The sequence below is a fragment of the Mobula birostris genome, chromosome 6 (assembly GCF_030028105.1).
Source record: "Mobula birostris isolate sMobBir1 chromosome 6, sMobBir1.hap1, whole genome shotgun sequence".
NCBI classification, from domain to species: domain Eukaryota; kingdom Metazoa; phylum Chordata; class Chondrichthyes; order Myliobatiformes; family Myliobatidae; genus Mobula; species Mobula birostris.
This window is the reverse complement of record NC_092375.1, coordinates 119,607,514-119,627,940: the sequence shown is the minus strand read 5'-3', so window position 1 is coordinate 119,627,940 and position 20,427 is coordinate 119,607,514. Positions and strand designations below refer to the sequence as shown.

Below are 20,427 nucleotides of genomic sequence, written 5' to 3'. Positions count from 1 at the left end.
ATTTTGTATGCCTCTATCAATCTTCTACATCCAAGGAATAAAGTCCTAACCTATTCAATCTTTCCTTATAACTCAGGACCTCTAGACCCAGCAATATCCTTGTGAATTTTCTCTGTAATCTTTCTACCTTATTTACATCTTTCCTGTAGGTAAGTGACCAAAACTGCACCCAATACTCCAAATTGGGCATTAGGGTTAGGGCTTGGGTTATCCTAACCTTAATGTCTTACACAAGTTCAACATAGCATTCTATCTCCTGTACTCAATACTTTGATTTATGAAGGCCAATGTGATAGACGGGAGCTACAGGCAGGTAGTCATCCTGGGCCACAGGAGACAGATAAGTGGATGACCATCAAGAGAGGGAAGGGAGGGCGTCAGATAGTGGAGAGCACCTGTGGCTGTCCCCCTCAACAATAAGTACTCCATTTTGAGTGCTGTTTGCTGGTTGGTGGGTGGGTGGGTGGGGTGGGGGAGAGACGGCCTACCTGGGGGAAGCAACGTTGGCTGTGCCTCTGGCACTGCATCTGGCCCTCTGGCTCAGAAGGGTAGGGAATGGAACAGGATGGCAGTGGTAATAGGGAACTCTATAGTTAGGGGAACAGACAGGTGATTCTGCGGGCATAAAAAAGAACAAGGATAGTAGTTTTCCTCCCAGATGCTAGGGTCCATATTGTTTCTGAGCGTGGCCGTGATATCCTGAAATGGGAGGGTGAACAGCCAGAGGCTGTGGTACAGACTGGTACCAACAACATAGGTAGAAAAAGGGTGGAGGTCCTGAAAGCAGAATACAGGGTGTTCGGAAGGAAACTGAGAAACAGGACCTCAAAGGTAGTAATCTCAAGATTGCTGCCTTTGCCATGCGACATTGAGTATAGGAACAGAATGAGGTGGAGGATTGGAGCAACGGGCAGGGTTTCAGGTTTTTGGATTATTGGGGGCCTCTTCTGGGGCAAGTGTGACCTATACAAAAAGGAGATTGCATTTGAATCCGAGGGGAACCAATATCCTGGCCGGTCGGTTGGCTAATGCTATCGGGGAGGGTTTAAACTAGATTTGCAGGGGGGTGGGAACTAAAGTGAAGAGGCAGAGGATGGAGAGGTTGGAGCACAAGTAGAGACAGCTTGTAGGGAGTTTGTGAGGAAGGATAAGCAGATGTTAGAGCAAAGATGCACTCAGCCTGATGGTTTGAGATGTATCGAATTTTAATGCAAGGAGTATCATAAACAAGGCGAATGAACTTAGACCGTGGATCAATCCATGGAACTATGATGTTGTGGCCATTACAGAGACTTGGATGTCTCAGGAGCAGGAATGGCTGTTGAGTGTACCAGACTTCAGATGTTTCAAAAAGAAAAGAGAGGGAGGCAAAAGAGGTGGGGGTGTGGCATTGCTAATTGGGGATAGTGTCATAGCTGCAGAAAAGGAGGAAGTCAGTGAAAGATGGTCTACTGAGTCAGTGTGGGTGGAATTCAGAAACAGGAAAGGGGCAATAACTCCCCAAATATAAACCCCCCAATAGTAACAGGGATATTGAAAAGCAGATAGGGAGGCAGATTCTGGAATGGTGCAATAATAGGGTTGTTGTGATGGGAGATTTTAACTTTCCTAATATTGATTGGTATCTCCTTAGTGCAAGGGGTTTAGAGGGGGTGGAGTTTGTTAGGTGTGTTCAGGAAGATTTCTTGACACAATATAAGCCAACTGAAGGAGAGGCTGTACTTGATCTGGTATTGGGTTTGAACCTGATCAGGTGTCAGATCTTGGTGGGAGAGCATTTTGGACGTAGTGACCACAACTCTTATCTCCTTCATCATAGTGCTGGAGAGGGATAGGGGCAGACAATTTTGGAAAACATTTAATTGGGGTAGGAGGAAATATGTTGCTATTAGGCAGGAACTTGGGAACATAAATTGGGAGCTGATGTGCTCAGGGAAATGTGGTAAATGTTCAGGGAACATTTACATGGAGTTCTGCATAGGTATGTTCCATGGCTGCAGGGAAAGGATTGTAGGGTTAAAGAACCATGGTGTACAAAGGATGTAGAAAATCTAGTTAAGAAGAAAAGCTTACAAAAGGTTCAAGAAACAACTGTTAGATCTTTAGAAAATTACAAGGTTGCTAGGAAGGAGCTTAAGAATGGAATTAGGAGAGCCAGAAGGGGCCAAGAGAAGGCCTTGCTGAGCAGGATTAAGGAAAACCCCAAGGCATTTAACAAGTTTGTGAAGAGCAAGGAGGATGAGCCGTGTGGGAATAGGACCAATCAGGTGCGATAGTGGAAAGGTGTGCATGGAGTTGGAGGAGGTACTGGAGGTACTTAATCAGTACTTTGCTTCAGTATTCACCAGGGGAAAAGACCTTAGCAATTGTTGGGATGACTTATAGCAGACTGAAATGCTTGAGCATATGGACATTATGGAAGAGGATGTGCTGGAGCTTTTGAAAAGCATTAAGCTGAGTCTCTTGCGATGATCTGTGCATTATCAATAGGGACAGAAGTACCGGAGGAATGGAGGGTTGCCAATAATATTCTGTTGTTCCAAGAAAGGGAGTAGAGATAACCTAGGAAACTATAGATCAGTGAGTCTGATTTCAGTGGTGGGCAAGTTGTTGGAGAATATCCTGAGAGGCAAGATTTATGAGCATTTGAGAGACATACTCTGATTAGGGATGGTCAGCATGGCTTCGTCAGGGGCAAGTCGTGCCTTACGAGCCTGATTGAATTCTTTTGAGGACGTAACAAAACACATTGATGAAGGTAGAGCAGTGAATGTAGTGTATATGGATTTCAGTAAGACATTTGATAAGGTTCTCCATGCATGGATAGTCTGGAGGGTTGTCAGAGGTTAGAGCGGGACATTGGTAGGGTACAAACTGGGCTGAGAAATGACAGATGGACATCAACCCAGATTAAGTGTGAAGTGACACACATAAAAGTTGCTGGTGAACGCAGCAGGCCAGGCAGCATCTCTAGGAAGAGGTGCAGTGGACGTTTCAGGCCGAGACTCTTCGTCGTTAAGTGTGAAGTGGTTCATTTTGGTAGATCAAATTTGAAGACAATATAATATTAATGGTAAGACTCTTGGCAGTGAGGAGGATCTGAGAGATCTTGGGGTCCGTGCACAGGTTGACAGTGCTGTTAAGGAGGCGTATGGTGTGTTGGCATTCATCAACTGTGGGATTGAATTCAAGAGCCGTGAGATAATGTTACAGCTATGTATGACCTTGGTCAGACCCCACTTGGAGTACTGTGTTCCGTTCTGGTCACCTCACTACAGGAAGTATGTGGATACTATAGGGAGAGTGCAGAGGAGATTTACAAGGATGTTGCCCAGATTGGATGGTGTACCTTATGAGAATAGGTTGAGTGTACTTGGCCTTTTCTCCTTGGAGCAATGGAGGATGAGAGGTGACCAGAGGTGTATAAGATGATGAGGGCATTGATTGTGTGGATAGCCAGAGGCTTTTCCCCTGGGCTGAAATGGGTAACACAAGGGAGCATAGTTTTAAGGTGCTTGGAAAAAGGACCTTTTCCCACACAGTGGTGTGTGGAATGCACTGCTGGCATCGGTGCTGGAAGCAGATACAGTAGGGTTTTTTAAGAGCCTCTTAGATAGTTACACGGAGCTTTTAAAAAGAGCTATGCGCTGGGGTGGGTTACATGGTTGGCACAACATTGGCCGAAGGGTCTGTAATGTGCTGTAGATTTCTATGTTCTGTGTTCGATGTGCCAAAAGCTTTAACAACCCTATCTACCTGTGATGTCACTTGCAAGGAATTAATGACCTGTATTCCCTGAGTCTTTTCTTCCACTGCACTCCTGTGTCCTACTGAAATACAACTCCCACTTGCCTGCATTAAATTCTATCTGCCATTTTTTCAGCCCATTTTTCCAGCTGGTCCAGATCCCGCTGCAGCTGTCTACTACATCCGCAGTCTTGGTGTCATGCACAAATTTGCTGATCCAGTTATCCACGTTGTCATCTATATCAACGACAATGATTGATAAACAACAATGGACCTAGCACTGATCTCCTTGTGGCACTTCAGTCACAGGGACAACCCTCTACCACCACACTCTGATTTCTCCCACAAAGCCAATGTCTAATCTGGTTTACTACCTCATGTTGAATGCCAAGCGACTGAATCTTCTTGACAAGTCTCCCATGCCAGACCTTGTCAAATGCCTTGCTAAAGTGTACGGTAGCCAAGATCCACTGCCTTGCTTTCATCATCTTTCCTGTTAACTCCCTCAAAGCTCTATAAAATTGGTTAGACATAACCTACCACCCACTAAAACCTCCGTAATCAGTCCAAATACTCATATCCAGTCCCTTAGAATACCTTCCAATTATTTTCCCACCTGGTTTATTTTTTTGGAGCCTTTCTCAAACAGCACAACATTGGCTATCTTCCAATATTCCAGTAACTCAGCTATCACTAAGGATAATTTAAACATCTCTGCTATGGCCCCTGCAATTTCTGCACTTGCCTTCCACAGGGTCTGAGGGAACACCTCGTTAGGCCCTGGAGACTTAGCCACCCTAATTTGCCTCAAGACAGCAAAATACCTCTTCCTCTTCTAATCTGTGTAGGGTCCATGAAGTTGATGTCGCTTTGCCTCAGTACTACTTGCTTTACCTTTACTCTGTCCACCTCCTGAGTAAATACAAATCCAAAAAATTCATTAAAGATCTCCTCCATCTCTTCTGGCTTTATGCACGGATTACCATTCTGATCTTCCAGAGGATCAATTTTGTCCCTTGCAATCCTTTTGCTCTTAATCTATCGGTGGAATCCATGAGAGTTCTCCCTCATCTTGTCTGCTAAGGCAACCTCATACCTTCTTTTAGTCCTCTTAAATTCTTTAATTGTTCTCTTGCATTTCTTGCACCCCATATGTACCATATTTGTTCCTAGCTGCTGATAAGAACTTCTTTTCTTAACCAGGGCCTCATTATCTTTTGAAAACCAAGGTTCCCTAAACCTATTGTTACCTTTACCTTTTATTTGACATGCACGTACAAGCTTTGTACTCTCAAAATTTTGCTTTTGAAGCCTTCCACTTACCAAGTACACCTTTGCCAGAAAACAGCCCACCTGATCCTCAGGATTCCTCTCCCTGCCTCTTCTTCAGATCATTTGTCTCTCATCTAAGGTGCATGACTCCCTCCTGAAATAGCATCCAGGTAATTCTCCTGACATGTGCAGTAACAAACTCTAGCTCACTAACTCCAAAATGCAGTTCTTTGAGATGACATCACTTACTGCAGAAATAATCACTATTTACTATGATGATACTCCAGCCTGCATTAGGGTTGTATTTGGCTGATAGATGTTTGTTTCCTGAACTTGAGGTGGCTGAGATGAGTCACTCGTGCATATAGCAAGAACTGATTAACCTCTATGGTTTTCTGCTTACTCATAATGCCTTTCCACATAGCCATATCAGGGAGTTGTGCCCAACACTGATTCTGAACTCCTTTGGTGCAACATTTATGACTTTTCAATTCAAGATTGGCTGATTTTATTTAAAACATTAATCAAAAATGGGTGAGATGTTAAACAAAATTACTCAATCCCTCAGTTGGGTGTAAAAAGATTTAATTGCATTGTATCAAATTAATCTATGCTAATCAAGTTTCTTCCTCACTAAAAAAGGTGGAGGGCACATATTTCATTGCTGTGTGGGACTTTGCTGCAAAGAACTGCAGAATTTCCTTCTTTAAAAAGTGGCAAAACTTCAAAGGTACTTCATCAGCTCTGCACTCTAGGATATCCTGCTCTTGTTTTCCTGTAAGTGATTCACTTGCACTTAACAAAGCTATGCTTTAAATAACTGCATTTCTCTCCATTCTGTTGAACTGATTACACGTCAGTGCTCATTCCTAGGATACAGTGCTGCTTATATTAATTTAATACCCCCTATTAATGGTGTTCAACCAACTGCAGAATGCAGCTTTATAGAAGGAACTGTAATGCTTTATTGACTTACATTTTAATTGTTTTTCAGGCTGGAGCAAACATGATTGTGTCTGGCAGCGCTGTCATGAAGAGTGATGATCCCAGATCAGTGATTAACCTCCTTCGAAACGTTTGCGTGGAAGCTATTCAAAAGCGATGTCTGGACAGGTGATACCTCAGCAGGGCAAGTACACTACGCCTGCTGCTTGTGGTGGAGGGTATGAACTTAAATTACTTGTTTTAATGCTGTTCTCACAATGTGAACCAGCTTTTTGATCATTGTTCATTTGGTATTTTGCAAATACTTACTAATACTCTACTCTGTGGCTGGCCCTGAGTTTTTTTGCTGGTTTGAATAAACGTCTCTCTAGCAACCACATTATATTTTGAAGAGTGAAATATGTGAGTTAGTATTCATTGGCTTGTGGCAGGAGTGTACAAAATTGTTTTTCTTTAAATATTGATGCAATTTTTGTTTTGCTAGTAGCATTGTGTCACAATTTGTTCAAGGGTTTAGTTTTTGGACAAGGTTTAAAGAAAACATTCATGGCAGAATGCAAAAGTGTGCTGTGTGATGCTGGGGCATATTTGTGTTATCTCCTTGGCTCATGGAAATTTTATTTGTTAATTTGGCATGAATCAGCAATCAACCGTATTGCTTCCTTATAAAGGTAACTGAGCAAAAATAATGTTTATTAGGGATACATTCACTGTTATACCAGTTGAACTGCTATCAACAATAGCAAGAAGGCTGACAAATAGTATTTTGTTTATGTGCCCATGAAGTTCAGAAATGCTAAGGTTGCTGTACTGAAAGTGGAGTTTTTAGATTGAGCCCCATGGGTGAAGTGAACCGATTTAGAAAATGAATGCTAAAATAGATGTTTCTAATTTAATTTACAAAATTGTTTCTAAACAATTTAGTTTCTAAATTGATAAATTTGATTTAGTCAATTTGTATTCTTTGATTGACAAAACTTGTTTTTTTCCCTGCAATAAAAGCAATCCAAATTAAACATGTCATTAAGTGCTCAGTGAAGTGAGGGCGGGGGTTATGGGTTGCAGTACAGACCAGTTACAACCTGAATTGCTTACTTTCATTTAAGCATGTTCCTAGCTGAATGCTACTGTCATCAGGTGGTTGGAAAGTAGGAATCTGTGATTGATTTCCTCTCTGGTCTGCTCAATAAAGGTGCCCACTATTAAATAAGTGCAGTGGAAATAACAGCCACCCCTAAATTGTTTCTTGCAGAGTGTATTGTGGACATAAATAATATGCAGTGCATGAAGGCTGGTTCAGTATGAAACAATAGTCCCACCCACAGAAAGTAATTTCTGCTTTGTACGTTAGCCATGAATGAAAGCTTATGGTACATAGTAACATTTCCAATAATGAAGTGGCACTACAATAGTTGCAATTTGTAACAAGGAATATAATTCCAAACTAACTTACAAATGGATTTTTTATAGTAAAGTAGTAAACATAAAAATGTGCTTAAAGTACACAGTGGTTGTGGTTAAGGTTTCAACCGCTGACTGGATCTGACCTTGAACATCAGGGCCTACCTGTTGTGCTCAAAGTATTGAATATTTGACCATAGTCACCACCCTCTTTCAGATTTGCAGCACAGCTGCTGAGGATCTATATCTCTTGTGCACAAGTCAGGCCAATAAGAGAAGCATTTTACTAAAATAATTTTACTTTTTATAAAGGCAATTGGGTGTGAAAAAGAATGAGCAATTTTAGAACAATTCTTAACATCATATGATCAAATTATTAAGACCTCAGCCAGCTGCTGGTTGAATGATCTTGGGATACAGAATGTCTCATGGATTGAGTAATGTTGCAAAATCAGGGTGCAGTCTGTTAACACAGTCTATATTCGTTCCCCAAGTGCAAACTTCCAGGGCTTTGCTGCGATACTGCTGCAACTGTTGATCTTCTTTGTGCAGTTTGCTTAAAGATTTTGAGGTGTCAGTCAATACCATAGGATGGTTTATTGAAGTGAATGGCTTCAAATGAACACCTGATGGAAATAACATGCAAGGCATTAGTTGAATTTGACATAATTAAACAGGAAATGCTATTTAACAATTTGAGCCTGCAGTTAATTCCACATACAAAAATGAAAGAAGTGAATAAATCAGCCACACATTCCTCTCAGTTAGAAAGGCCAATACAGAAGGTTCTTCTAACAACAGAATAGTCTACAATCTCTAGATAGTGGACATGGAGATGTTTCCAATAGTAGGGAATCTGGGACCAGGGGCCACAGCTCCAGGAATCAGCCCTTCAAGCCACACTGACCTAGCAATTCTCTGAGTTAACCCTAGCCTAATCACAGGACAATTTACAATGACCAATTAACTTACCAACTGGTACACCTTTGGACTGTGGGAAGAAACCCATGCGGTCACTAGGAAAACATACAAGCTCCAGTGGCTAGAGCAGTGAATCTGTGGAATTTATTGGCATAGACGGCTTTGGAAGTCAAGTCACCTGGATATATTTAAAGCAGAGGTTGATAGGTTCTTGAATTAGTAAGGGTGTCAGAAGTTATGAGAAGGCTAAAGAATGGGGTTGAGAGGGAAAATAAATCAGCTGTAATGGAAAGGGTGGAGAAGACTTGATGGGCCGAATGGCCTAATTCTGCTCCTATGTCTTTTGGTATTATAGTCTACTGTTACATATTTGCTTGCCCCATGACTGTGAGGTTGAAATGATAGAAGGCTTCCAGTGTCCTTTAACAATACACCAAGAATCAATACCATTAGGAAAGGAAGGGACAAAAATCAGTAGGAAGATGGCATTTATGCAGGCTCCATAATTACAGAATCCATTTAAAAACCTTTCTAATCTTTTCCAATGTGTAGTTTGGGGATCATGTTCAGTTGTGCAGTGGGGTTGTCTGCAGGCTTTGCATTTCTCAATGTGTGCTACTTGCACAAATAATTTTAACTAGATGTTCAACAAATCCATGGTTTTTATATTAACACCAACCAATAAACTACATAACTTGGTAGCACAGAAAAATAACTATATAACTTAGTCTGATTATTACAATGCTGGGTTTGTAATATGTTAAAAAGTAACTTGTTCCTTTTTCTCCATTGAAGCATTGAGACAGTCTGGAGCTCTAAAGCAAAATGGGGCACTGGATTTGTGCATATTCTAGTATCACAAAATGGTTTTCAACTTTGATGGTATTTTCAGGAGTTTTTTTTTTAGAAAAAGTACAATTATTTGTTTCGATTCATTCCCAAAATAGAGATAGAATTCTGCTGTTACTAACATCCACACAAAGCAGGATATACTAAGCAGACAGGAGCCACGTCTTAGCATGGTTTTGCACATTTAATTCAGACAGGAACGTAATGTAGAATCTTACTTTCATCCCCAGAAGAGATTAAGGTCAGGAACTTGACTTTGGTATTGATTCTGAGGTTTTCTTTAGTCCTGCTACAACTTCTCAGGCAACCTGCATCACAATACTGACGAAGATTTGGCTAGAACTATGAAGATATTCAAAAGGAAAATGTAAAATTATTGTAAAATCACCTTATGATAATTCTTTAAGCTTGTTTCTAAATAACCCCAGATTTATTGGCACTACTGCTTTGCATTGTTCTGTCCCCAGGCTGAGAGTTTACACTGTGTTTCTCCAGAAGATGGCACTCGCTCGGAAGCTGCCCGGCCATTTTCACTGACTGCTGAGTATAACCTGGTGAGAGGTCTCGAAGCACCTTTCTCAACTGCAGTCCCTTCCTCTGAATGGTTTAAATGTTTCATTTCTTCCTCACACAGAGGGAATGTACGAGAATTCCATGGTAGAATGACCTGCAATAAAGTAAAACAAAAACATGCGATCTATTTTATTTCCAAATTTGAATCCCCATAACTGGTGCTGCTGAAATATCACAGTGTGTGTGTGTGTGTGTGTATAAGGGACACACATATACACATATACACACACACACACACTCAGTAGCCACCTTATTAGTGTACAGGAGTGGAACACTGTGTGCTCTCCTGCTTAAACACGTGGTTATTTGAGTTACTGTCACCTTCCTGTCAGTTTGAACTAGTCTAGCGTTTTTTTTCTGATCTCATGCATGAGGTTTTCGCTCAATGGTTGTATCTTTTTTTTGTACCATCCTCTATAATTGTAGAGGAGGGTAACTCAACCTGTGGTCCATAGAATAAAAAAGGTTGTGAACTAGCCTGTTGTGCATGAAAATCCCAGGAGATCAGCAGTTTCTGGCACCAATAATCTCCATGGTCAAAGTCACAGATCTCATCCTCATTCTGAGGGTCTGAACAACTGCCTGCTTTTATGTATTCACTTGCTATCAAAGGAAAGCAGAAATCATCATCAAGGATTTATGCTTCTACCATTAACTGAGGGGTCTCTGGAGCCCAGGTTGGGAATCCCTGACCCAGGCTGCTGTTGCCATCAGGCAGATGGGTACAGGAGGCTGAGACCAGAGGGAATAACTTCACTCACCCCATCACTGAACTGTTCCCACAACCATATTCAAGGACTCTTCATCTAATGTCCAGATATGTATCTGTAATTTATTTATTTTTCTTCTGTATTTGCACATTGCTTATTTGTTTGTCCTGTTGGGTGCAACCTTTCATTGATTCTATTACGTTTCTTGGATTTACTGAATATGCACACAACCAACCTAATCTCGGTGTTTATGGTGACATACATACTTTGATAAAAAATTTATTTTGAATTTTGAACATGATTGGCTGATTAGATATTAATGAGCAGGTATACCTAATAAAGTGGCTACTGTGTAGTTTTCTCAATTGTTAGTCATATCAGTGAGCCCATGTCAGCTTTCCTGCACCCTCTTTTCTTTCATATCCAATAACTCCATCCATTTTCTTTTTATTATTCCCAATGTAAATTAGAGCAGCTGATTACCTACTTGTGGGAAGGATCTGAACCACCTGAAGAAACCCATGTGAACTCCACACGGACAGCACCAGAATTAGGATTGCTGGACCCATGAAGCAAAGCACTACCTACTGAGCCACTTTGTTGCTCATCAGCTGGGTTACTGTCTCTCTCACACCAACTAAGTGTTAACTGTATCTGGGATAATTTAAATGGTCATTTGTGGGACATGGTATCAGGAGAGGAAAGTTAAACTGGATGGGGAGGGAGGTATGGAGTAGTTGGTCACTTACAGTACCGTTACAAAGTAACACTATCCCTTCCTAAGCAATAATTATCTGCACACAGTTCGAACTGAGATCTTCCATATTCTGTGAAACCCTGCCTTAATCTGGCTTCACCCTTCTCACTGACCTGAGGCAAAAACTTTCATTATTGTTTAATCACTTGGATAAAACATCACCTCTGGCAATCACACTGTGATCAGCAATGCATCATGTACAGCTAGACAGGAAGTCAGACTCTGTCATTGGGTGGAAAACACACCCAACTCATCATTCTGTGCATTAATTGACAAATGTTTCGTTGATTGTAAATTGAAGGAACAGAATTGCAAATAATTCCAGTGAGCAATCTCCAAATAGAAAAAATATAGGTAATTATATCATTTAATCTAAATTTTAGTAAACACCATTTCATAATAGCATTAGGGCCAACCCATATATTCCTGCAATAACCCCTTTCCCTGGTTTGCATGTTGAATTGATTGTGGAGAGGATGTTTCCTATAAGTGGGAGAGTCTAGGACCAGAGGGTATAGCTTCAGAATAGAAGGATATCCCTTTGAGGAGGAATTTCTTTGGCCAGAAAGTAGTGAATCAGTGGAATTTATTGCCACAGATGGCTATGGAGGCCAAATTATTGGGTATGTAGAATAGATTGATAGGTTCTTGAATAGTAAGGATGTCAGAGCAGAGAGAGAAGGCAGGGGATTGGGGTTGAGAAGGATAATAAATCCAGCATGATCAAATGGTGTAGCAGACTTGATAGGCCAAATGGCCTAACTTTGCACTTGTGCCTCATGGTCACTGCTGGAGAATAGTGCAGATATCAAAAAATAAGCTGAATAACAAAGGAGAAAGAGACCATCTTGACAGAGATGGCTGGCTACGGAAGCTTTGTGACTGATTACCAAATCATCCATACTATCCTTTGGTCTTAACAGTCACATACTTCCAAGGTTTCAACGGTAAACCCGACAGTCTTCTTCAGGCACAAGTTAGTCAGATGACAAATCCCCCTAGAGACACTTCCTAAAATACCCTCTCAAGTGAGCAGGGCGTGGGCTGGGCTTAATGCTCCATCCCGATTGGCTGGATCTGAATTGCCTAGTGGCTGGACGCTTGTGTGGACCATTAACTGACTGTATGTACTGCCTACAATTTTAATGCTTTCAAAGCAGTCAGAGGCTCACACTTAATCTTTGAGTTTGACACAGAAGAACAACTGAAGTAAATTGTGAATTTGCCACAGCTTGTTTAGTCAATCTTGTATATTGCCCAAACACTAGTTCAAAACGTGAACAGTACATGGGGCAGTGAGCTGCAAGTTAAACCAGAGGTGTGCCAGTACAAAATAAATAATAGTGTGCCGAGTGGGTTAGGATCCAGATACTAGCTACACAGTACAGGTGATGTACAACAAAAGCATTACATTAGTGCACTAAAGGAGTAACATTTTCTACAAGCTAATTCACATGCAATTACTTTTCTTACCTTTGTATTAGGTTCTCTCTCCACAAGTAACTCCTGAGTCTCTTCATTTTGTGCCAGTTCAGAAAAGCAATTAATGGAACTGTGAGGTTTTTCACTTTCTGAAGGTGAAAGATGAGGATTCAGATGCTCCTCATTATTCTTCGTGAATGATGATAACCTAAAGGGAAATACTGAGGTGAAAAGTTGAACTGCTAACAAAAAAAATATATAGAATTTCAAAATTTGAAGTGAAGTCTTGTGGCTTCCAGCAGAAGCTACATCCCATGCATTTATTGCTTTAAAGCAGAGATTGAATGACTGGAGATACCTCATTTGAGGGAGTTTTCCCCCTTGTGAAGCAGAAATTAAATTATAAATTAAAGTGACTATGGAGTGCACCTAGTAATGTAAACTAGCTGGACACTAAACCACAGGAACTTATATCATTTTTCCAATGACATAAGGTATCCAGATTTCCAGATAATCATATTTTGGAATCTACAGTCATTCAAAAGTAAATGTATAAATGTGGATCTGAACACCAAAACCGCACTGGCATTCACAGTATATCTTGCACAGAAACAGCCAACCACAATATTGTGAAAGTTTATGAAGAAAACTCACAGTATGATCATGCCAAGTATAAACTTGTGGCAGATCAATGTCTATAGTCTAAGAGGAAATACAGTAAACGAAAAAGCTCTACCTTTCTTTTAATTGCCAACAATTTAGAGAAGCGCTAAACACAACTTGATTTAATTCTCATCTCCAAAAACATTTGTTCCACAATATTGTAAGGTGGGAGAGAGAGGCACACTTAATGGACCAGTACACCTGCCTGTTGCCCCTTCGATGACATCTGCTTTGTTCCCATAACAGCCACTTTGCTTGCTCCCTTAGTTCGTGCTTTTTATGTCGTAAAGCAAATGCTTCATCTGAAGTGTCCTCTAACTGTAAAACAGACAGTGACCAATAGAATTAGTATCTTGTTCTGAAGTAGAACCTATTTAAAGCCTTTTAGAAATCCACTGGAGAATTTTTTAAAGATGGAAGATACAGAAAATGTTTTTTGTATCTGAAACTTGTGTTGAGAAGGACGTGAAGAATGCAATAAGCTTCAGAACATGATATGGATGGGGAGTCGAGGTATTTCGTGAATACTGTCAGAACCATTTTATCATTCTTTGTTTAACACCTGGCAGTTACCCCTCCCCACCTTTTTTTTAAAACCATCTCAACTCCAACCCTTTTCCTATTAGCAGCATTTACAGAGGCCAGAAGATTTTAAAAGATCCATATGGTCAGATGCTTATGAATCAGTGGTTTTTTAATTACTAAATGGACTGCTTATCCAACATCAATGCCAGAAAACAAGATGGGGCAGTGGATACGAGACTACAGACACTGGAATCTGCTACATAAAGAAAACAAACTTCTAGAGGAACTCAGGTCAGGCAGCATTTATGGAGGGAAAGAAATGGACAGTCAATGTTTCAGGTTCAGATCCTTCCTGCTTAGACTACAAGACAAAGGGAAGATTGTATAAAGGGCTGATGTAAGAGTAGTAAACAGGTTACGAGGGACGATGGGCAGATAGAGACACAGCTATTGTATATTGCAGAAAACAGGCTTTTTGGCCCAACATGTCTGTGGTGACCAAGGTTCCTATCTGAGCTAGTCTTATTTGCTCATATTTAGCCTGAATCCCTTTCAAGATTTCTGATCCATGTACTTATCCAAATCTCTTTTGAATGTCATAATTGTATCTTTCTCTGCCACTTCGTTCCATGCACCCCCAGTTGCTCCTCTGGGCACTTTTAAGTTCTTCTCCTCTCACTTTCAACCAACACCCTCTAAGTTTTGACTCCTCAGCTCTGGGGGAAAAAGCTGTGGCCATCCACCGCACCTCTGCCCCTTGTGATAAAGTCACCCTTCAGCATCCTATGCTCTAGAGGGAAAAAAGTCTGTCTATCTAACCCTTCCTCAAGCCCTCCGGTCTTAATAACATCTTTGTAAATTTTTTTGCAGCCTTTCCAGTTTAGTGACATCCTTCCAACAAAAGGATGACCAGAACAACACACAGTACTCCAAATCTGGTCTCACCAATGTCTTGTACAGCTATAACATACCATTCCAGCTCCTGTACTTAATGCCTTGCATAACGAAGGCAAGCATGCCAAATGTTTTCAATGTCCGGTGTCACCACTTTCAACTAACAATGTATCTGGACCCTTAGTTCTCTGTTCTGTAACACTCCACAGGATCCTACCATGCACTGTGCAAGACCTGCTGTGGTATGTCTTTCAAAAACACAACACCTCATTTATCTGAATTTGTCATTCCTCGGCCCACTTTATCAAAATCCCATTGTAATCTTAGTCAACCAGTCCACTATACTGCCAATTTTGGTCTCAATTGCAAACTTGTGAACCATGGCAACGATATTCTCATCCAGATCGTTAATACAGATGACAGATAAATAAGGAATGTCTCACCTCTAGCTCCTTGTATATAGTTGCAACAAAAAGTTTGTGAACCCTTTACAATTACCTAATTTTCTTCATTACTCTAAAATTGTGGTTTGAACTTTTTCTAAGTCACAATAATAAACATAATCTGCATAAACTAATAACACACAATTGTTCTTTTCATGTCTTTATTGAACATATTGTTTAATTATTCACAGCTGCTGACCAGACTTGCACAACGGCAAGGAGGAATTTTATATCATTCCTCCATACAAACTATTTCAGTTCATCAACATTTCTGGGATGCCTTGCCTGAATAGCCATCTTCAGGTCATGCCACAGCATCTCAATTGGCTTAAGGTTTGGACTCTGACTTGGGGGCCTTTCCAAAACACAAATTTTCTTTTTAAACCATTCTGTTGTTGATTTACTTTTGTGTTTTGGATCATTATCTTGTTGCATCATCCAACTTCTATCAGCTTCAGATGACAGACTGCTACACTGACATTCTCCTATAAAATGTCTTGATACAATTTTGATTTAATTACCCCCTCAATGATTGTAAGCTGTCAGGCCCTGAGGCAGCAAAGCAGCCTCAAACCCCGATGTTCCTTCCACCAAGCTTCACAGCTGGGATGAGGTTTTGAGGTTGGCATGCAATGCCCTTTTCCCTCCAAACAAAGCAGTATACATTTCTGCCAAATAGTTCACCTTTTGTCTCCCCTGTCCACAGAACATTGTCCCAGAGGTGTTGCGGAACATCCAGATGGTCTTTTGTAAACTTGAGATGTGCAGCAATGGTTTTTTGGAGAGCAGTGGTGGTGCCTTCCATGAACATCATTCTTGTTCACTGTTTTTCTTATAGTGGACACATGAACAGAGACTTCAGCAAGTTCTAGAGATTTCTGCAGGTCTTTTGCTGTTACCCTTGGGTTCTTCAGCATTGCACGTTGTGCTCTTGGTATGATCTTTACAGGACTCCTACTCCTCAGGAGAGTAGCAACAGTTCTGAATTTCTCTATTTGTAGACAATTTCTCTTGACTGATGAACAGTCAGGTCTTTAGAAATGCTTTTGTAACCTTTTCCAGCTTCATGCATCTCTACAATGCTAAAGCTCAAAGTTGTTTTGATAGAGGCATGTTGCACATAAACAGATTTTTCTTCAGAAGAGCAGTCTGACAATAACCTGACTTTGTGTGTCTTTTTCTGCAGGGCAGGGCACCTCTACAACCCACATCTCCAATCTCATCTCATTGATTGGAACACCTGACTCTAAGTAGTTTTTGTAGAAGGCATTAATCCAGAGGTGCACATTAATTTTTTGAACCTGGACTGTGATTGTTTAAATGGTGTACTCAGTATTGACGAGAAGCAGTACAATTGTTTGTGTTATTAGTTTAGGCAGATTGTTTGTGTATATTTGTGATTTAGATGAAGATAAGACTACATTTCATGAGTAATTAATGCAGAAATCCAGGTAATTGCAAAGGGCCACAAACTTTCTTGCAGCTGTAGCTCTATTCTCCATCTTCCTTTCCCATTAGATTCCATCATCTGCCCCACCACCCATTCTCACCTAGCTCTTGCTTTGCCTCTTCCTCTTACCTTTCCATACAGGCCATCTCCCCTCTTCCTTTTCAGTCTAGATGAGGGGTCCGACCTGAAACATCGACTGTCCATGTTCCTCCAGATGTTGCCTGACCCACTGTTCTTGCAAGATGGGGCAGTGAGCTGCAAGCTAAACTAGGGTGTGCCAGTACAAAGTGACTTAGTGTGACATACGGAAAATATGAACAGGTCAATTTGACAACAGAAACCCGAAGGCATGATTAAAGAGTCACCAGTAATGCCACCTCAAACCTACCTCATTCTCTTGCAAGTGTAATTCCATTATTGGTTGGAAGGTCATAATTCGCCAGCTGTTGAAGCAATGGAAAATTTGATGTTACTCATTGAATGATGCAGTTCCTTTTTCTCAACTGAGCTCAAACTTTCCAATTAATCTCACCTTCTAGATTTTTCCTTAAACATTTTCCCATCAAATGTTGGAAGTTACTATTAAATTTATTTCAACTACTTTTGCATTCAAGTCATACCACAAGAAAGCCCATCACCAGCTATCTTGTGGTTACTGACCAATATCACTGGGAAGTTTATCCCTGTCTGCTCTATCAAAACTTGCAAAGTAATAACATTACAAATGCTGGTAATCTACCAATAAAACAGAAAAGCAGGTCAAGCAGCATTAATGGTCAGAGAAATATTGGAAATTATTTTTTTTAAGTTGCAGAGAAAACAGGAATGTTTGTGATGAGGTGGAGATACATGCAAGTATGGTGCTAAATGAGAACGTTTGGTGGAAACTTGTTAGTCACAGTTACTGTTGGCAGAGGGAATAAGGATAAAGAAAAGCTCGAACTGAGATGCAAAATCAGTGGAGAAAGAAACAGTTAACATTACAGGGGAAAGTGTCTTATCTTTAAACTCAGCACGTTACAATTCTCAGGACTCAACAATTTCAGAAAACCAGCTGTTCCAGTTCTGGGAAGACCTGACAGAAGTTTATAAGATTATGAGAGGCACAGACGTTATCTGTTTTCCAAGGTCAAAATGTCTAATACTGGGTGGCCGTATTTAAGGTGAGAGGGGCAAGTTTTCTTTTACAGAGAGTAGTGTATGTCTGGAATGTATTGCCAGCGATGGTGGTGGTGGAGACAGATACTAGAGCATTTAAGAGCCTCTTAGAAGAGCACATGAATGTGCAGAGAATGGAGGGATCAGATTTGTTAAGCATTTAACTAGTAGTTTAATTAGTTCAGCAAACTCCATGAGCCAAAGGGTCTGTTCGTGCACTGTATTGTTCTATGGTTCTCAGTCATCTTGCTAGATTTGGCTTTGTACCAATCATTCGTTTTCAAGGTCTTCTTCCGAAAGGTAGCTATGGCTGTGCTGCAGATAGTATTCTGCAGATGTTCTTTGTAACAGAGTTTCTGGACTATTGAGCACTCAGTTCTTTTCTCAAAGGACTTAGCAAACTGCTGCAGCAGGCTTGGGTGAGACATATTGTGTGACATCAATGTGAGGATTCCTTCTTATTTTGTGCGATGGAGTTCCTTTGACTGCAGTTTGATTGTGTAACACACCGGTGAGTTGTGTCACAGTCAACACTATGGTAGGGAATTGGAAACGCATGCTGCTGAAGAACGAGCGCCTCACCAGGATCATATCCAGCTGCTGTCAGTGTCTGGAGCAAGGGTGTCTCCAGGAAACCTTGTATTGAAACTACTCCAGAACTATGAGCTGGTTATACATAGATTATGATAGGTACAGACTCTAGTGGTTGCTCTCTGCTCATGTTCATCTTGCCCATGCCAAAGTGACCTAGGCAGGAGGGCCACGAGTCATGATCTGCACCCATCTGGCATTAAAGTCACCCAGGAGAACAAGACGTTCCTTGCTGGGGGTATTCCTGATGGTGGTTGCAAGGTTCTCATAAAACTCATCCTTTGCTTCAGATGTGGAGTACAGCATGGCAGTTATACACATTGACAAGGGTAACTGGACCTTTGGTGGTGTTGAGGCAAAGAGTAAGAAATCACTCAGATCCATTGCTGCCTGGTTCCACCATCTTCAGCAGTGTGCCCCTTGTCAGAAAAAAGTATCATCTCTCTCTTTTAATATGCCCAAGTCAGAGTCTCCTAGAGCACAAACAAGCAAAAATCTGCAGATGCTGTAAGTCCAAGCAACACACACAAAATGCTGGAGGAACTCAACAGGCCAGGCAGCATCTATGGAAAAGAGTACTGTCAACATCTTGGGCCCCTCAGCAGGACTAGAGGATGGCTATGTCCAAGTGAAGTCACTTGAGCTCCACATTTATTACAATTGTCTTCCTGACATCACTGATGTCTTGGAGATCATCAGAGAGGCCAGTCATAATTATCTGAACATTCCAACAACCATGTTAGAGCTGTTCTCTCCTGTTGTGTTGTTTTGCCTGGTGCAGTGTTTTCAGTTTGTAGTTCAAATAATACTGAATCCCCATGTATCCAAAAAGGAAAGCAGACTGTGGCAGGACAACACCTTTTTGATTAAGGATTGCTCAGCTTAAGGCAGGGGTGAGTAGCTGTCCAGTGAGATCCAGAATCTCTTCCACTTTCAGAAGCAAATGCTGGCACTGCGCTCTACATCAATCGAGCGAAGTGGTTTATAACTGGTAACTGCTGTTTCCTGTGTTGTGTCAACACCATGAGGTAAAGCAGAAATGTCCTCTTTTGAATAGTGAATAGTCAAACATGCTGCCCTAGCCCAGTATAAGTATTCGCCAATGGAGAGGAACGTAAAGATCCTCAGGGCTGCTAGAAGTAACGATCAGCAGACTGCCAAGCACTGTACCGAGTACTGGATGCAGCTCAGTGAAGACACTCAGATCGGACCACAGACAGGTTTATATGGAGTATTAAGAAAGCCCTTGGCTCCTCTCAGAGCAAGATGGTTCCCCTAAACACCATCAATGGCAGAGTAATCACAGGCAGCAGCAACAGATAGTGAGATGGAAGAGCATTACTCTGACCTTTACACCAGAGTGAATACTGAGTTCCTGCTGCCAATGGAAGAACTAGATGCAGAGCCGACCTGAGAGAGCTCAGCGAAGCTATTGACAACCTGGCCTCAGAAAAGTACCAAGCACTGATGAGATACCCCTACACCTGATCAAGCACTGCATAACCACAGTCTTCACCTGAGTGTTCTTGGTCCACTGACAGAAGTTGGCTGAATGTGTCTACCCAGAGTCACAGAATGGCTTTTGTGCTGGAAGGTCCATTGTGGACATGATTTTCTCCCTCTGCTAACTCCAGAAGTACAGAGAGGGAAAGAAGCATCTCTACATTGTGTTTATTGGTCTCGCCAAGGCATCTGACGCTGTCAGCAAAGACAGGCTCTTTCAGATCCTCTCCTGCCAAGACCACAGAGCATAATTGAATCCTTCCACAACACAAAGGGAACTATACAGTACAACCACAGCTCTTCATAGCCTTTTAACATGAGGAGTGATGCTAAGTAAGTCTGTGTTTATGCCCCAATGCTTTTTGGGATCTTGTTTGCCTTTTTTTTGCATTTGGCATTGCAACAGAGGGGAGCTATCTCCACACTAGATCAGATAGCAGGCTTTTTAACCTTGCTCGCCAAACAGACAAAATCAAAGTGTGCAAGGCTAGGATCAGAGATGTACTGTTTGCTGATGATGCAGCAGTAGCAACAGACTCTGCAGCACCTTCAGAGCTTGGTGGATCACTTTTCCCAGACCTCCAAGGAATCTGGTCTGACAAA

The 20,427-nt window shown here is 41.3% G+C and overlaps 2 protein-coding genes across 4 annotated transcripts in view; one reads left to right on the top strand and one right to left on the bottom strand.

The window, feature by feature from the left end:
* rpe (ribulose-5-phosphate-3-epimerase) overlaps positions 1–20,427 on the top strand; it is an 89,012-nt gene that overhangs the window by 29,625 nt on the left and 38,960 nt on the right. Inside the window, exons 6-7 of one of the 2 annotated variants that reach the window (XM_072261162.1) lie at positions 6,014–6,182; positions 9,603–9,826. In XM_072261162.1, coding sequence (XP_072117263.1) covers positions 6,014–6,136 — 123 coding nt within the window. In that variant the 3' untranslated portion in view covers positions 6,137–6,182; positions 9,603–9,826. Of the gene's footprint in view, positions 1–6,013; positions 6,183–9,602; positions 9,827–20,427 lie in introns of those variants that run through there. The other variant, XM_072261163.1, reaches the window with a different exon arrangement.
* The window catches only part of kansl1l (KAT8 regulatory NSL complex subunit 1-like), a 100,909-nt gene continuing 88,128 nt past the window's right edge, over positions 7,647–20,427 (bottom strand). Inside the window, exons 12-16 of one of the 2 annotated variants that reach the window (XM_072261159.1) lie at positions 16,961–17,015; positions 13,466–13,578; positions 12,649–12,805; positions 9,354–9,802; positions 7,647–7,991 (exon numbers count right to left, since the gene is read on the bottom strand). In XM_072261159.1, coding sequence (XP_072117260.1) covers positions 9,575–9,802; positions 12,649–12,805; positions 13,466–13,578; positions 16,961–17,015 — 553 coding nt within the window. In that variant the 3' untranslated portion in view covers positions 7,647–7,991; positions 9,354–9,574. The remainder of the gene's footprint in view (positions 7,992–9,353; positions 9,803–12,648; positions 12,806–13,465; positions 13,579–16,960; positions 17,016–20,427) is intronic. The other variant, XM_072261160.1, reaches the window with a different exon arrangement.